This window comes from Macaca fascicularis, chromosome 6 (assembly GCF_037993035.2).
Source record: "Macaca fascicularis isolate 582-1 chromosome 6, T2T-MFA8v1.1".
Lineage (NCBI taxonomy): Eukaryota > Metazoa > Chordata > Mammalia > Primates > Cercopithecidae > Macaca > Macaca fascicularis.
In genome coordinates this window covers 185,019,185-185,036,960 of record NC_088380.1, presented here as the reverse complement: position 1 = coordinate 185,036,960, position 17,776 = coordinate 185,019,185, and the positions used below count along the sequence as shown (strand labels likewise).

Sequence of the window (17,776 nt, the reverse complement as noted above, 5' to 3'; positions counted from 1 at the left end):
TCGTGATCCGCCCGTCTCGGCCTCCCAAAGTGCTGGGATTACAGGCTTGATGTTTTTGTTTTTGAGATGGAGTTTCACTCTTGTTGCCCAGGCTGGGTGTGATCTCAGCTCACTGCAGCCTCCCCCTCCCAGGTTCAAGCAATTCTCCTGCCTCAGCCTCCCAAGTAGCTGAGACTACAGGTATGCGCCACCACACCTGGCTAATTTTTGTATTTTTAATAGAGGCGGGGTTTCACCATGTTGGCCAGGCTGGTCTCAAACTCCTGATCTCAAGTGATCATCCCGCCTCGGCCGCCCAAAGTGCTGGGATTATAGGTATGAGCCACCATGCCTGGCCAGAGATGGACTTTGGATGCCAGACTGAGATGCTGACTCAATTTGATGGGCAGCAGGCAGCCATAGTCCACATAGTCCATGCAGGGGATGGTGTTAAAAAAATAAAAACACGCCGGGTGGGTGGCTCACGCCTATAATCCCAACACTTTGGGAGCCTGAGGCAGGCGGATCACAAGGTGAGGAGTTCGAGACCAGCCTGGCCAACATAGTGAAACCCCATCTCTACTAAAAATACAAAAATTAACTGAGTGTGGTGGTGCGCACCTGTAGTCTCAGCTACATGGGAGGCTGAGGCAGGAGAATCACTTGAACCCGGGAGGCGGAGGTTGTGGTGAGCTGAGATCGCACCTCTGCACTCCAGCCTGGGCAGCAGAGGGAGACTCCATCTCAAAAAAATAAAATAAAAAATAAAAACATATTGGGGGAAGGCTAGCTAGGGAATGGTAAGGACAGTGAACGAAAGCGGGTGTTGGAGCAGGCAGCAGGGGGACCCCAGGCAGGGAGGTCCTAGGCCTGGGCCTAGAGGAGGGTGGATAAGATGGAGGCCACGGGCATCTCAGTGGGACACCAACAAGAAGGGCACAGGATAGGGAGGCAGGAGGCGGGAGGGGAGAGACCTAGAGCTTGTGGGACAGGGGCTGGGCAGGGTGCAGTTTTACAGAAGGGAGGGGAGGGGAGTGTGGAGGCCGAGCAGGAGGCCTGCAAAAAGTCTGGGTCAGGACAGGAGCTTGAGAGTGGGGTCGGACCTGGACACACTGGAGACCCCACCCCTACCTTCGAGACAGGAACTCCCTAGGTCCAGCAGATAGCAGCCAGTGGAGCCAGAGGGTCAGAGAGCTCATAGGACAGTCAGAGAGCGTGGTGCTGGGCCACTGTTGGGGATGTCATTCTTGGCAGGCCTTGAATGCCAGCAGGGGATTTAAGCTTGCTTCAAGAGGCAATAGGGAGCCAAAGCAAGATCTTGAGCAGGGGAACATCGTGACGAAATCTGGATTGGGGCAGAGGGCCGTTCATGGCAGCAGACACCTCCTGGCCTCCCCCAAATCTGGGTAGCCAGATAAAGCCATGCACAGTGTGGCCTGACCTGACGGGAAGAAGCAGTCCCCGAGGACCCTGCCCCTGCTCAGCTCAGCTGGACGGGGACTTTGTTCCAGGTGGGGAGCTGGGCGGGCAGCGAAGGGAGGCCCTGCCTAACCAATGACACTGACTGGCTTCACTTTCACACACAGGGGCCTCCCGGGCCACAGGGGCCCCCAGGGCCACCAGGGATCCCTGGAACCAAGGTCAGTGCCGACAGAGCTATGTGGTCCCCCAAGCGTTTGTCTCCAGCGCTCACCTCCCACTTCCTGTCTGCTCTGTGATCCTCTTCCACTTCCCTCCTGGTGTCCTGGCCCGGCTTCTGGGAGCTCAGAGAAAGGGCCTCGGCTTCCAGGCTGAGTGCCTTCTCCCTGGGCTCTGTCTAATCTGGGAGATTTCCCTGGGAAGCCTCGTTCATACGTTTAAACTGAAAAATCATGCAGCTATAAAAAGGAATGAAATCCTGTCATTTGCAGCCACATGGATGCAGCTGGAGGCCATTATCCTAAGTAAATTAATACAGAAAAGAAAATGGGCTGAGTGTGGTGGCTCACACCTGTGAATCTCAGCACTTTGGGAGGCCGAGGCAGGTGGATCACCTGAGGTCAGGAATTTGAGACCAGCCTGACCAACACGGTGAAACTCTGTCTCTACTGAAAATACAAAAAATTAGCTGGGCATGGGGGTGTGTGCCTGTAATCCCAGCTACTTGTGAGGCTGAGGCAGGAGAATCGCTTGAACCTGAGAGGTGGAGCTTGCAATGAGCCAAGATTGTGCCATTGCACTCCAGCCTGGGCAACAAGAGCAAAACTCCATCTGAAAGAAAGAAGGAAAGAGGAAGGAAGGAAGGGAGGGAGGGAGGGGAAAGGAGAAAGGAGAGAAAAGAAAACCAAATACTGCATGTTCTTACTTAAAAGTGGAAGCTGAGCCAGGCGCGGTGGCTCACGCCTGTAATCCCAGCACTTTGGGAGGCTGAGGCGGGCGGATCACCTGAGGTTGGGAGTTCGAGACCAGCCTGACCAACATGGTGACACCCCATCTCTACTAAAAATACAAAAATTAGCCATGTGTGGTGGTGACCGGCACCTGTAGTCCCAGCTACACAGGAGGCTGAGGCAGGAGAATTGCTTGAACCCGGGAGGCGGAGGTTGCAGTGAGCCGAGATCACGCCACTGCACTCCAGCCTGGGAGACAGAGCAAGAGTCCATCTCAAAAATAAATAAATAAAAGTAGAAGCTGAACATTGGGTACATGCAGACACAAAGATGGGAATAATAAATACTGGAGATTCCAAAAGGGAGGAGGTGGGAGGACAGGGATTGAAAAACTACCTGTTGGGTGCTATGTTCACCACTTGGATGACAGAATCATTAGCAGCCCAAACCTCAGCATCATGCAGTACACCCATGTGGCAGCCCTACCCATGTACCCCCGAATCTAAAACCTTTCTAAAAGCTATGAATTTTCCCATAAGCACTGCTTTAGCTGCATCCTACAAACCTTAATATGTTGAATTTTATTTTTATTCAATTCAACCTAATTTCTAAGCTCTCTTTTGATTTATTTGTGGATTATTTAGAAATACTTGGGGATTTAGAAATACTTGGGAGATTTTTTTCCAGATATCTTGCTTTTTTGTTTGGTTTTAGTTTTTTTCATATTTAATGTATCCAGCTGACCATATATTTTATTAATTTCTTATTTAATTATCATGCAGCCAGGCATGGTGGCTCACGCCTGTAATCTCAGCACTTTGGGAGGTGGAGGTGGGTGGATCATAAGGTCAGGAGTTCAAGACCAGCCTGGCCAATATGGTAAAACCCTGTCTCTAATAAAAATGCAAAAATTAGCTGCGCGTGGTTGTGCACACTTGTAATCCCAGCTACATGGGAGGCTGAGGCAGAAGAATTGCTTGAACCCAGTAGGCGGAGCTTGTAGTGAGCTGAGGTTGTGCCACTGCACTCTAGCCTGGGAGACATGGCGAGACTCTGTCTCAAAAAAAAAATTATCTTGCGGTTAGAGAACATATTCTTTTTTTTTTTTTTTTTTTTGAGACAGTCTTGCTCTTTTGCCCAGGCTGAAGTACAGTGGCGCCATCTCAGCTCACTGCAACCTCTGTCTCACGGGTTCAAGCAATTCTCCTGCCTCTGCCTCCTAAGTAGCTGGGATTACAGGCCTGTGTCACCAAGCCCAGCTAATTTTTGTATTTTTAGTAGAGAGGGGGGTTTCACCATGTTGGCCAGGCTGTCTCAAACTCCTGACCTCAGGTGATCCACCCACCTCAGCCTCCCAAAGTGCTGGGATTACAGGCGTGAACCACTATGCCCAGCCAGAACATATTCTTTTTAATACAACATTGATCTTTTTAATGTATTAAAACTTGTTTTAGAGTCAAAGTGTTCTTTCTTGTTGAATGTTTTATATGCACACAAATTAAATGTATATTTAGCTGCTATTGGGTATAGTGTTTTATAAGTATCCACTAAATAAAAATAAAGAACTGAAAACCCAGCCCCTGTGGCCGCATACCAGTCCGGTGGATGGACAGCTATGCACACCCTGTGGCCTGTACCATTCGTTCGCATCCTGCCCGTTTGTCTCAAGAGAAAGAGCCAACAGCTTTGAAGTCAGGCAGATCTGGTCCTGGCATCGTCGTTCCTGGGCTCTGTGGCCTGAAGCCAGTCACTTAACCCTCCAAGCCTCAGCACCCGAATCTGTGACATCACAACTTACCGCTGATAGCCATGGGCTACATCTGCTCGTGATGGACTGAGGAAACAGAGGAGGTGGTGGGTACTGACCCACCCTGGGCCGGGTACACAGTGTGTCTTGGCCCTCTGGCTGCTGACACCTCTCTAGGAAAGGAAGGCATAACCCCTCTTGCCATCTGTTTCCTTCCAGGGCGAGCTTGGATTGCCTGGTGCCCCAGGAATCGATGGAGAGAAGGTCTCTGGGCCTTTCATTTCCTTGGTGATGCCAGTGCCTGGTATTGGGCTCTGTGTGTGTGTGTGTGTGTGTGTGTGTGTGTGTGTGTGTGTGTACAGAGTTCAAGACCATGTGTGAGAGAGGCAAAAATCATGGATTCTGGCGCCAGGCTGCCTGTGTGCAAACCCTGGTCTGCCCTCAGGCCCCGGGCAAGTTGCCTGCTCTGGGGCAGGGCTGAGTAACTGTGTATGGAGAACACTCAACACAAGCCTGGCACATGGTGAAAAGCCATAAAAGCTAAGAGCATCAGTGCCATCGTAGGTATTGCCCCAGTTCTAGTGTGTGTGTGTGTGTGTGTGTGTGTATCTGTGTGTGTATCTGTGTGTATGTGTGTATCTGTGTGTGTGTGTGTGTGTATCTGTGTGTGATATCCTATACAGACGTAAGCATATTCATGGGGTCACTGGCTATTCGAGGGTAAGTCTTTCCCACTGGGTCCGCAGTGTGTGTCTCATCCTGGACGTTATGTGATTGGTTGAATGGAGGGATTCGGTGGCTGGAAGAGGTTGTGGGGGTGGGGAGTCCCACCACTAGCTTCTGAGGTGTGGGCACAGAGAGATGTGGCCCCATGAGTGCCCCCAGAGGGGCAGCTCCAGGCTTACATGCTTCACCCGTCTGCCCCTGGCCCCTGCTCTGAGGTGCCCGCACCCGGATGCAGTGAGCCAGGAATGGCATTGCCCCCATCCCCACCCACTGCACTCAGCTAAGGCTCCCAGCCACTGTGGCTGGAGGTGAGGCTCCACAAAGATAAAGTGGGGACCTGCCATGAACTAAGCTCTGGGGACCTGCTGGGGTGGGGAAAGGGAGAGGACCTCCTGAGCCCTACTAATCCCTTGTTCTTGTGGCTTTCAGGGTCCCAAAGGACAGAAAGGAGACCCAGGAGAGCCTGGGCCAACTGGACTCAAAGGGGAAGCAGGCGAGATGGGCTTGTCCGGCCTCCCGGTATGTGACTGGGCTGGGCCACACATTGCGCCTCCTGTGTGGAAGCCCCGTGCTGTGGGGAGGCCAGGGCGTGCCTCTGACGGCCCCTGCAGTCTCAGTGCCCAGCCGGCTGGGGACACTCTAGGCTCTGGGCCAGCACTGCCCTCTTCTCTCCCGGCCTCCACTCCTCATCTGGAAGAGGCCTTCCGCCTGCCTTGGATGGCAGCTAAAATCAGGAGGTGTGGCCATGGAAGCGCGTTGGCCAGATGGTTATGCCACGTGCTCTGACTTAAGCTGCCCAAGTTTGCATCCAGCTCCAGGCAAGCAACCTAACCTCCTGGGGCCTTGGCGTCCTCACTTCCAAAGTGGAGTGATCATCCCCCTCCCTCAAGGGCATGCGTGGCTGGGCTGACGGTGGCTGGCACACAGCAAATACCCACTGTTGTCGTCCTCATCATTTCTGTTGTTGCTTTTGTGGCCCGATTGGGAAGAGCCACCAGGTGTTACGCCACCACTGGGACATCCACTATCCATCCCTGATGATCACTGGGCTAGAGGGGGCACTGGAGTTTGACCCCGGGGTCTTTGCTTCAGAGCCCCTGGTTGTTCCCTGCACCCCAAGAAAACAATCTGCGCAGCTGCTCCTGTGCTCTCTGAAGCCCATGCTGCTCACCACCCAGGGCATGGCCCACGGATCCAGGGAAAACTTCTCAGTTGCAACAGCTAACTGAGGACTGCTCCCCGAAGCCACATGGGGGAAGGAAGGGAGGTCACTAAGCACCGTGGGTGGTGATGTAGGTGCTGGACACAAAGGACTCACAGGCCATGCCGTCCTGCAGGGCGCTGATGGCCTCAAGGGGGAGAAGGGGGAGTCGGCGTCTGACAGCCTACAGGAGAGCCTGGTAAGGGGGTGTAGGGGGTCAGGGCTTCCCCCAACACCCAGTCCAGGCTGGGTGGGGACCCTGCGCCTTGGGACAAAAAGGCCACCTGGCCTGAGCAAACCCAGGGCAGTAGGGGAGGGAGAGCAAGGGGAGCGAGGCCCCTCTGAGAACCCACAGGCCAGCTGCCCCCCGCTCACCAGACTCTGCCCTCTGGGCACGGGAAGGAGACTGTGGATCCAGCAGTATGTGATGAGCTGGGGTGCGGGTGGGTGAGGGCGACAGGCGGGGGGTGATTAACTTGTCTCTCATCCTCCCTAGGCTCAGCTCATAGTGGAGCGGGGGCCCCCAGGACCCCCAGGCCCCCCAGGACCCCCAGGACCCCCAGGACCCCCAGGCCCAATGGTAAGGACAGTTTGCTTTGGTTTGGTTTGAAGCAGCCAGGAAACCAAGAGGCGGGATGGGGGCTAGGTCCCAGAGCCGTGACCCAGGAGAGAGCGAGCGTCGTCATTCAGGGAGGGGCACATGGGCAGAGGGCAGAGCCCAGGACAGGGCCCCAGGGGCCAGTGAGTGGCCCCTGCAAGAGGGTCCGGAGCCAGCCTTCTTATCTGCTTCTTCCTCCTGCAGGGCCTCCAGGGAATCCAGGGTCCCAAGGTGAGTGGGCATAGCCCCCTCTACTGACCTCAGACTCACAGCCCAGACAGTTTCTAACAGCCTTGCCAATGGGCAAAGCAAAGGACCTGATGCTCCGCCCTGGCCCATCCCTGAGTCTTCCTAGCCCTGAACGTCCCAACTCCCCAGGGCATAACCTCCCTGATGTCATCGGGGCCAGTGCCCCCTCTCCACACTTGGGGCTCTCTTCTCCACTTTCTCCCTCTGCCCGGAACCCCAGTCTGTACCTCTCTCCTCCTCGGGTCCACCACCCACGGTTCCTACTGCTTGTCCCCTTCTCCTTTCTCTGTGCCTCTCAGTTCCTTGCACTGTCCCCACCTCTCCCCATCCCAGCCCGCCCCACACACATCTGTCTCTCAGCTGCCACAGCCAGAGCACAAAGTCTTGGGCTTGGTGTGTATTACATAATGGAGTGTTGCCTGCTCTTACATTAAATCCTCGAGTGTGGCCTGCCTGCATGCCCTGCTCCAGGGAGGCAGACACAGACGGGGAGGCCATCTGGCCTCACTCTTTGTCACACCACCCTCCTGGCACAAGCACATCTCTGCTTCCCCAGCTCAGAGGCCAGATGTGGGATTAAGAGTCATGGAACCCCAGGCCTGAGCCCGCAGCCCCACCAGATGCACTGCTTCTGGTTCTGTTTTCTCTTAAGGCCGCCACAGTTCATGTTTCAAAGAGGCAGCTGCTATCAGGGACAGGGTCCAAGGCTTGCCACAGAAGCCTGATGGGGACCCAGCTCTGCTGCCTCCCACTGTGTGGCTGGGCCCGTCCCCGCCCCTGTCTGCACCTGCTTTCCTCATCTTTGAAACAGGTGTGACCGTAATCACCTTCCATGGGGTTGAGGGATCCTGTCCGGGAAAAGGCACAATGTGCATGGCCAGACCTCCTCCTGGTCACCCTCACCAGGGAGTAAGCTGGGGTCAGGTCTGGTGGAGCCTGGATCTGTTCCTCTGTCCACTTCCCAGCTCCCTTGCAGTCTCCAAGCTTGCCTGTCCTCCTCTCTGTCTAACCCCTTCCCCTTGACTGATTTCCCTCCTTTGCCTCCAGGGCTTGGATGGAGCAAAGGGAGAGAAAGGCGCGTCTGGTGAGAGAGGCCCCAGCGGCCTGCCTGTGAGTCTCACAAGCCTTGTTTGGCCCACAGGTGTTAATTCCTGTAACTAGCATGCCTCTTGACTCACTCCTTTTCTATCCAGGGGCCAGTTGGCCCACCGGGCCTTATTGGGCTGCCAGGAACCAAAGGAGAGAAGGTAACCGCTTCATTCGGAACTCCCTCTCCAACTATGGCCGCATGGTCACGGTGGCGCTCAGCCCGGGGACCCCAACCCTGTACCTCACTGGGTCCCTGCACTTCACAGGGCCAGAGTTCAGGCTCTGTGGATGCCAGGTCTGTCGTGGCCTCCATCTATGCCTGCGTGGTTGGTGGGTCTCCTCGCCTCCATGTCTGTGCCCAACCCATGGGGCTGGACTTCCCAGCAGCTGCGTTCCCAGCCCCCCTCCCCAACCCCTCTCACCCGCTCTATGTCTCTCCTCAGGGCAGACCCGGGGAGCCAGGACTAGATGTAAGTGTCTCATCATCACTTTGAGTAATCGGGTGCCTCTTGTGTGTATCTTCTGCCTTCATGCAGTAACCTGATCTGGCTACTCAAGTGTGACCCCCTTCCCCGGGGCTGGGACCGCAACTGACTGGTTCCCCCTGTGTCCCCATTGCCAAGTCCAGTGCACAGCCCAGAGTAGGTCCTTTGTGGATAGATGAATGGATGGATAAAGGATGGATACATTGGTAGATGGATGATGGATGGACAATGGAAGATGAATCGATGGGTTGGTAAATGCATAATGGCTGCAGGATGGATGGATGGATGGATGGATGGATGGATGGATAAATGGATGGATCGGTGAATGGATGGATGGATGATGGATGAGTGGATGATGGGTGGGTGGATGATGAATGGATGATGGATGGATGGATGGATGGATAAATGGATGGATGGGTGAATGGCTGGATGGATGATGGATGAGTGGATGATGGGTGGGTGGATGATGAATGGATGATGGATGGATGGATGGATAAATGGATGGATGGGTGAATGGATGGATGGATGATGGATGAGTGGATGATGGGTGGGTGGATGATGAATGGATGATGGATGGATGGATGGATGGATGGATGGATGGATGGATGGATGGATAGATGGATGGATAATGGATGAATGATGGATGGATGGAGGGGATGATAGATGATGAGTGGATAGATGGATAGATGGATGGATGATGCATTGTAGCAAGAAAGTGAAGAGAACAGTGAAGAACCTGTTGCAATATCCTGGTGACAGATAATAAGGCTTTACCTAGAGCAGTAATTTGAGAAGAGGAGGAAGGGAAGTATTAGCCCAGGCTGATTATATCAAGTCTCTCTGGTAGCATACATAGAAAACATAGTTTAAGGCCGGGCGTGGTGGCTCAAGCCTGTAATCCCAGCACTTTGGGAGGCCGAGACGGGCGGATCACGAGGTCAGGAGATCGAGACCATCCTGGCTACCACAGTGAAACCCCGTCTCTACTAAGAAATACAAAAAACTAGCCGGGCGAGGTGGCGGGCGCCTGTAGTCCCAGCTACTCGGGAGGCTGAGGCCGGAGAATGGCGTGAACCCGGGAGGCGGAGCTTGCAGTGAGCTGAGATCCGGCCACTGCACTCCAGTCTGGGCTACAGAGCGAGACTCCGTCTCAAAAAAAAAAAAAGAAAACATAGTTTAAACTGGCTTAAAATGACCCATAATTGAAAAGTATGGAGGTTCAACACATGGATCCAGGGCTCAACTGTGTCAACACAGCTCAGCCTTTCACCCTCCCTTGTCCGCTTTCCCTGTGGAAATCAAGTTCCGCGTGGTGGTGAGGTAAAGCCAGCAGCTCGAGACCATCATCCTCCCAGGCCCAAACTAAGAAGAAAGAAAATTTGACTCACTCCAGTGTTCTACAGGAAGTCTCACGGGCTCTCCCTGGTCCCAGTTAGGTCAACACTGAACTGTCACTTGACCGTAGGAATGCAGTGCCCTGACCAGTCAGACCATGGACTGGGGCGGAATCAATGGGTTGTGAGAAGGGAGGTTTTTCTCAGGAAAATCAGGTAGCTATTTTGAGGGACATGGGACCAGATGCAGGGCTGCAAGGACTCTGGTGTCCACCCTAGACTTTAAAAAGAGAACATTACCGGCCGGGCACGGTGGCTCATGCCTGTAATCCCAGCACTTTGGGAGGCCAAGGCGGGCGGATCATGAGGTCAGGAGATCTAGACCATCCTGGATAACATGGTGAAACCTCGTCTCTACTAAAAATACAAAAAATTTGCCAGGCGTGGTGGCGGGTGCCTGTAATTCCAGCTACTGGGGAGGCTGAGACAGGAGAATGGCATGAACACAGGAGGCAGACGTTGCAGTGAGCCAAGTTTGCGCCACTGCACTCCAGCATGGGCGACAGAGCGAGACTCCATCTCAAAAAAAAAAAAGAGAGAACATTACCTGGGAGAGCAACTGGAGGAGGGAAAGGAAGAGCTGTAGCTTGTGTTTCTGACTGGGAGGGCTGGGATCCATTGATGGGAAGGGACGGGAGAGGACAATGCTGAACCAACTGCAGGCTCTGGGCCCAGTTGGGGATGGAGCTAAAGAGACTCCATACCACCATGAATGTGACTACAGCTGCCTTCTAGGAGGCCTGGTGCTCAGGGTGGCATCTCAAAGCCATGCCCACCCTGCTCTACCTGGCAAATGCCAGGCCCCTTCTCAACCCCTGGAAACCATGGAAGTCACGTCGCTGTCTGATGGGATGAGAAATGGTGACCTCTGTTCTGTGCCCTTGTTTCAACAGCCATCTGTCCATTCATCTATCTGTCCATCCATCTATCTGTCCATCCATCTATCTGTCCATCCACTACAGCAGGCCCAGCTGTAATAAGAAACTCCCTTTGACCCCCTACCTGTGATAGAACAGCCCTTCCCCCCAGAGTCCCACCACCCGTTTCAACCTCTGTCACTGAGCGTTGACTGTCATCAGCACTCTCTTGCCTGCCCCGTTACACATGAACAAGGGAGCATGTCGAATCCAATTCTCTTTTTTAAATTGTTTTCTTTTTCTTTTTTTCTTTTTCTTTTTTTTTTTTTTGGAGATGGAGTCTCACTCTGTCACCCAGGCTGGAGTGCAGTGGTATGATCTTGGCTCACTGCAACTTCTACCTCCCGGGTTCAAGCGATTCTCCTGCCTCAACCTCCCAAGTAGCTGGGACTACAGGTACACGCTGCCAGGCCGCTAATTCTTTGTATTTTAGTAGAGATGGGATTTCACTGTGTTGCCCAGGCCAGTCTCGAACTCCTGAGCTCAGGCAATCTGCCCGCCTCGGCTTCCCAAAGTGCTGGGATTATAGGCAGGAGCCACCATGCCTGGCCTCTTTGTTTTTTGAGACGGAGTCCTGCTCTGTCGCCCAGGCCAGAGTACAGTAGCATGATCTTGGCTCACTGCAACCTCCCCCTCTCAGGTTCAGGCAATTCTCCTGCCTCAGTCTCCCAAGTAGCTGGGATTACAGGCACACACCACCACACTCAGCTAATTTTTGTATTTTTTAGTAGAGATGGGGGTTTGCCATGTTGGCCAGGATGGGTCTCAAACTCCTGACCTCAGGTGATCTGCCCACCTCGACCTCCCAAAGTGCTGGGATTACAGGTGTGAGCCACCGCGCCCGGCCATGATGAATCCAATTCTCTGCCCCTAGTGTCCAACCAACAGCCCAGTTCCTAGTGGATGTTTAGCCACCTTGGTTGGGTGGATGGACAGATAGATGGATGGACAGATAGATGGATGGACAGATAGATGAATGGACAGATGGCTGTTGAACCAAGGGCACAGAACAGAGGTCACCATTTCTCATCCCATCAGACAGCGACGTGACTTCCATGGTTTCCAGGGTCTCTGTCCCCAGCCAAGCCTAGACCAGCACCAGCTGCCTCTGTGATGTGAGAGAAAGCCCCTCGCCAGCAGCTCTGCCTGAGTGTTGGTGTCCAGGGACTACTTTGGAGCAAGCCCAGCTGGCATCCTAAATGCATGCTCTTCCTACCTCAGCCTTGTGCCCAGCAGTGCATCACTACAGCTGGGGCTGGGCCGGCGTGTGTCACGAATATGCAGGGGGGAAGTGGGCGTGTGGATGGGAGACGAACGGAGATGAGCCGGTAACAGAGGTGCAAACCTCCAGCCTCATTTTCGGGTTTAGCCTCTAATCCTTTTGTCAGGGTTTTCCTGGACCCCGAGGAGAGAAAGGTGATCGGAGCGAGCGTGGAGAGAAGGTGAGGGCAGCTGGACGGGGACTGGGGCAGGAGGAAGGGGGGAAGGAGGCAGGTGGGAGTGGAGGCTCAGGTGAAGCAGGCAGAGAACCCGGGCTGGGCAGGTGGGCGGGAGGCAGGGGGAGGCTGACCCCAGGCGCGTCTCTCGGAGAGGTGTTGGAGGTTCCTGAGCCTGGCAGCAGATGGCCAATACCACCATCTCCCCTCCTGCACAGGGAGAGCGAGGGGTCCCCGGCCGGAAAGGAGTGAAGGGCCAGAAGGGCGAGCCGGGACCACCGGGCCTGGACCAGCCGTGTCCTGTGGTAGGTGTCGGAGGAGGGCCCTGCCCCCAGGTCTTTTTGGCCTCCAACCATGGTCAGACCAACACGTTCCCTGTCCTCAGAGCTCAGCTGCAAGTCCCAGAGGCCCCATTGGTCACGCACCGGCCTTGCTCACTGTCAGGGCCACTGCTGCTGCTACTGCCATCACCAGGTTTCCCCTTGCTCTGGTCCTAACCACCCCCAAACATGGGCGTGGCTCAGGGAACCCAGCCCCTCATTGTTCAGCCCCAGGACAGGCCTGGCTTGAGTAGGAGCCCATTGTGGGCCATCTTGGGCTAGAGATGAACAGGGTCTAGACAAGGAGTGGAGGGGCTTTACCTGGAGTCGTCAGCACCATCAGCGGTGCCCTGGGAGGGGCTGGGCCCTGAGGAGGGAACCAAAGTCAGCACAGGCACACTGCTGCTGGGGACGGAGGCAGTGAGTTCCCAGCCCCCCGCTCTGGCTGCCTGGGGTCAGAGTCGGGGTCTGACTCACACTGGGCTTGAGGCCAAGTTGGGCTGAAACTCAGCTTCCCCAAGCATAGACGGTGGGACCCCTCTGACCTCTCTTGCTGGCTGTCCCTCCCCTTCCTTCATCCTTCCCAGAAGAGTCTCTCTGGGCTGGGGCAGCACCTCCCTCTTCCCCGCATCCCCTCTGCCTGCCCCCACACCCTTCCTTTACCTCCTTCCCTGCTCTCTCAGTGGCCCGTGGTAGCCCACCAGCCCCAGTGTCCAGTGCCTGAAACAACCACAATTCAAAAGTCAGTTCCCTTTATTTCTTTCCGGAGACAGAGTCTCACTCCGTCGCCCAGGCTGGAGTGCAGTGGTGCGATCATGGCTCACTGCAGCCTCAATCTCCCACGCTCAAGTGATCCTCCTGCCTCAGCTTCCCGAGTAGCCAAAACTACAGGCATGCAGCACCATGCCCAGCTAATTTTTAATTTTTGTAGAACTGGGGTCTTGCAATGTTGTCCAGGCTGGTCTTGAACTCCTGGGCTCAAGCGATTGCCCCACCTTGGCCTCCCAGAGTGCTGGGACGATAGGTGTGAGCCACTGTGCCCTGCCTAGTTCCCTTTTTCTAGAAAGTAGGGAGGGTTTACATGTCACACTCTTCCAGTGGCGCTCAGAAAAGACAGGAAAAACAAACCAGCTGGGTTTTCATACTAAAAGTGGACAGATACTCATACCTGGCCACTCCAGCCACGGGAATGGGGAGGGGGCCTTCCGCGGGGATGTGTGCAGGCCAGCCTCAACCTCCAGTGGTGCCAGAGTTAGTGACCCCCTCCCAGACCTCTGGCCTCTGTTCCTCAGTGTCCTCATCCCTGCAGTGGGGGGTACCCCTCCCCTTGGACAGTTCTGAGAAGTCAGAAAAGGACTTGAAGAGGAAAATGCAGGGACAGCAGGGGCAGGGTGGCCCAGCCCTGCAGCTCCAGCCCCTGGCCCAGGACTCCCCTCCAAGTCAGTAAGCCCCTGTCTCCTTTGAAACAGGAGAATCCCACCTGCGGAGGCCGGAGAGGGGCACCAGGCTGGCGGGGCCCTGTGAGGGGCAATGGGCCATGCCCTGCGGTAGGCGGTCTGGCCTGCTGTGTGCCGTGTGCCGTGTGCTGTGTGGGCCTTTGGGGCAGCCAGGGCCCCGGCCTTCCTCGCTTCTGCCTTCCTTTCCATTCTTCCCTCCTCCTCACCTTCCCTTTGGTCCTCAGCCTGGTCCCCTGGTGTACACATGGGAATATTCCAGGGTATGGCCAGGGTCTAAGGCTCATGCCTGTGCTTTGGAACAGAATGACATGTTTTGTGCCTTGGTGTCCCTGATGAGTTAGCCTTTATTCCTCTCCAGTTTCCCCACCCTTCAGGCTGCCTGAGGAAACCCAGACCCTGCTTATGTCTGGCTGCTAAGTGGGCACCACAGGTGCCACTAGACAGCCCCACCCCCTGCCCAGCCCCAACCCCCAACAGCCTGAGCTTGCCCTGTGCAGGGCCAGCACAGGCTGAAGCAGGATGCCAACTCCTGGGCCATCCTTAAAACCTTCCAGGGGCCACTCCTGCCCAAGGCCTGAAAGCTCGCAGGCCCCAGGGTGAGGAGCCAGAGTCACTGTCACATCAGGCAGGAAGCCACACAGCTCTTGGCAGGACCCAGGCCAGCCTGTGCATGCCTGGCACAATGCCCATCCCTTCCTAGTGCCCTCCTGTTCCTGCCCACTGCACAGCAGTCCCCACAGAGCACAGAGGGAACACAGGACAAGCTCAGAGGCCGTCATGTCCTCAGGACCCCACTACCTGGGTGGACAGAGGAGGCATTGTGGCCCTGCCTCAGTGGGGCCCAGCAGCCTCACATGGCAGCTCCCTGACCTTACCTCCCTACAGACCAGGGGAGGGTACGTGGGGTGTAGAGGAGCTCCCCAGGCCCCATCCCCATCACTGAAACCTTCTCCTTTCCAGGGCCCCGACGGGCTGCCTGTGCCTGGCTGCTGGCATAAGGTACCTTGCAGGGAAGAGTCTCCAGGGCAGGCTCAGGGGAGGCAGGGGAGGGTGGCGGAATGGGGAGGGCCCTGGAGCCTGGGTGCTGTCACTCAAACCTCTGGGTGCCTGTGGCTTCCCGCACAGTGACTGAAGAGCCAAGTTCCCCATCGTGACCCTGGTTTTGACTCTCCCGTCTTGCAGCTGAGGCGTGGGACTGTGGTCCTGGGTGATGGTGTACAGCCCACCCTGTGGGTCACATGGACTCAACTGACACCTGGCCCAGGCAGAGCAAAGCCATCAGTGCCTCCTGGGACATTGTCCAAATAGGCCCACGGAGAGGGAGTGGTGGGGAGGGAAGAGAGGAGGGGTCTGCACCTGTTCCCGAGGAAATGAGCAGGATGGGGGATGCCAGAGCAAGGTGGCCTGGATGGGGGCGGGGCCTCTCGGGCTCCTCATCACCTTCAGTCTCTTCCTCCTCTTCCAGTGACCCACAGGCCCAGCTCACACCTGTACAGATCTGTGTGGACATTTTTAATTTTTGTAAAAACAAAACAGTAATATATTGATCTTTTTTCACGGAATGCGCTACCTGTGGCCTTTTAACATTCGAGAGTGTGCCCACCCAGCCCCAGAGCCACTGGCGTGTGAAGCTGCTGGAAAGTGGACAGGCCAGCCCCGGGAGATGTATACCTGAGGGGCACCCTCGGGCCTGGGCTTTCCCAGGAAGGAGATGACGGTAGAAGCATCTGGCTCGGGCAAGGCTAGAAAGATGCTATATTGGGCCTTCAGTCACCTGATCAGCAGAGAGACTCTGAGCTGTGTAAGAACCTGCCCCCAAACACTCTGGAGTCCCTGGGACACCCCCTATCCAAGAAGACCCAGGGGTGGAACAGCGGCTGCTGCTCCCGGCCTCACCAGCCTCCAAACTCAACCACAACCAGCTGCCTCTACAGTTGGACAAGACTTGGCCCCTGGACAAGACTCGCCCGGCACTTGCAGCTGGGCCCGGGGAGCAGTGAGTGAAAATCCCCCAAGAGGGTCTAGCTCCTACTGCATTCAGTCGGCCCCGGGAGGCCAGCCTGCCCTGAGAACACATGTCCTCTGGCCCGAAGTAGTGGCTGAGCTGTGATCGCTGTGATGTGGACCCAGCTCCAGGGGGCAGAGTGTCGGGGAGGGAGGGGCCCAGGCTGGACTGACTGCTCCTTCCTGTGTCTATTTCCATATCACCCAGAGAGAGACAAGATGGGACATGGCCTGGCCCAGGGAGGCAGGCCTCCCACTCAGAGTCTGGGTCTCACTGGCCCCAGGTCTGTCACCCAGAACTCTGGCCAAAAATGGCTCTCTAGGTGGGCTGTGCAGGCAAAGCAAACCTCAGGCTGGTTCGCAGCTGTCCTGAGCAAAGGGCCTGCCACCAGACCCACCCACGCTCTGACGAGAGGCGTTTCCACCTCCAGCAAGTGTTCCCAGCAACCAGCTCCATCCTGGCTGCTTGCCTTCCATTTCTGTGTAGATGGAGATCACTGTGTGTAATAAACCACAAGTGTGTGTCTGGGTGTGCCTGTCCTTGCGGACTGTCCCTGGGGCACCTCTGGCTGTGGTTTCATCCTGGCCACTGATGGGTGGGGAGGGAAAAGGGGACTCTCCCTAAGAACGATCCCAGAAACCAAAGGAGGAAGTTCAGGGTGAGGGCAAAGATGGGATTTGGAGTTCGGAAGACAGATTCATCGCCTGGTCCTGCCACACATCAGCTGAGTCTTCTAGCAAGTCACTACCTGTCAAACTGAGCCCCTGTGTGCTCCTCTATTGTGGTTACCAGACTGCTGCATAACAAATCTCTTCAAAGCTTATTGCCTTAAAACAATGGTCATTTTGGCCAGATACAGCAGCTCATGCTTTTAATCTCAATACTTTGGGAGGGCAAGATGGGAGAATCACTTGAGCCCAGGAGTTCGAGACCGGGCTGGCAGCATAGTGAAACCCCATCTCTACCAAAAGTAAAGAATTAACGCTGGTAGGCTGGGTTAATGTATGCCTGTGGTCCTAGCTGCTGGGCAGGCTGAAGCGAGAGAACTGCCTGAGCCCAGAAGTTAAAGATCAGCCTGAGCAACGTAGAGAAATTCCTCTCTTTAAAAAAAAAAAAAAAAAAATTCAATTTCTCTTGTACAGTCTGTGGTTAATGAGCTCAGTGTGGGTGCTTCTCACTCAAACTCTCACATGGTGGTTGCTGCTGGCTATAGCAGGGACCTCAGATGGCAAATACTTATTTGTGGCCTCTCCATGTGACCCAGGCTGCCTCCCACATGGTGGCTGGATTCCAAAAGTGACTGTCCCAGGTCAGCCAGTTGGAAGCTGTGTCACCTTTTAGGGCCAAGTCTCAGAAGTCACGTGGTGTCATTTTCTGAAAGAGTGGAGGGAGGAGAATTAGACCCCACCTCTCCACGGGAAAGTGTCAACATCATATTTCAAGGAGAAAATGTGGAATTGTAGATCTTGTTGCAGCCCCCTCTGAAAAAATGCAAAGTGCCACCTCAGCTGTGAAATGACAGGGCACTGCTTAGCACTCAGATTGTGGTTCTGTGAGGATCCAGTGCAGAGTATGCGAAGAATGTAGGGTGTGTCCCTCACCCAGAAGCACACTTGGTTCTGATTTTCATCTCTCCTGACTCCAAGGCTGCTGAGCAAGGGCCACAGTCCTGCAAAGTGTTCCCACTTCTCACCACAGCTGGTCCCTATAACAACCCTAAGAGAGAGACCCTCTTACAGATGACAAAACCAAGCAAACCGAGGGTGGCCTAGACCAGAAGGGCCATGGGCTGGGTGTGGTGGCT

General features: G+C 55.2%; 1 protein-coding gene across 5 annotated transcripts in view; it reads left to right on the top strand.

Moving 5' to 3' along the window:
* COL23A1 (collagen type XXIII alpha 1 chain) overlaps positions 1-16,497 on the top strand; it is a 368,609-nt gene extending 352,112 nt beyond the window's left edge. For 4 of the 5 annotated variants that reach the window (XM_073994913.1, XM_073994912.1, XM_073994911.1 and 1 more), the window contains 14 exons: positions 1,566-1,619; positions 4,315-4,359; positions 5,251-5,340; positions 6,159-6,221; positions 6,519-6,602; positions 6,825-6,851; positions 7,917-7,979; positions 8,063-8,116; positions 8,402-8,428; positions 12,143-12,196; positions 12,409-12,495; positions 13,980-14,057; positions 14,928-14,966; positions 15,433-16,497. In XM_073994913.1, the coding sequence (XP_073851014.1) occupies positions 1,566-1,619; positions 4,315-4,359; positions 5,251-5,340; positions 6,159-6,221; positions 6,519-6,602; positions 6,825-6,851; positions 7,917-7,979; positions 8,063-8,116; positions 8,402-8,428; positions 12,143-12,196; positions 12,409-12,495; positions 13,980-14,057; positions 14,928-14,966; positions 15,433-15,435 (768 nt within the window). In that variant the 3' untranslated portion in view covers positions 15,436-16,497. The remainder of the gene's footprint in view (positions 1-1,565; positions 1,620-4,314; positions 4,360-5,250; positions 5,341-6,158; positions 6,222-6,518; positions 6,603-6,824; positions 6,852-7,916; positions 7,980-8,062; positions 8,117-8,401; positions 8,429-12,142; positions 12,197-12,408; positions 12,496-13,979; positions 14,058-14,927; positions 14,967-15,432) is intronic. The other variant, XM_045394628.2, reaches the window with a different exon arrangement.
* Positions 16,498-17,776: the final 1,279 nt, after the last annotated feature.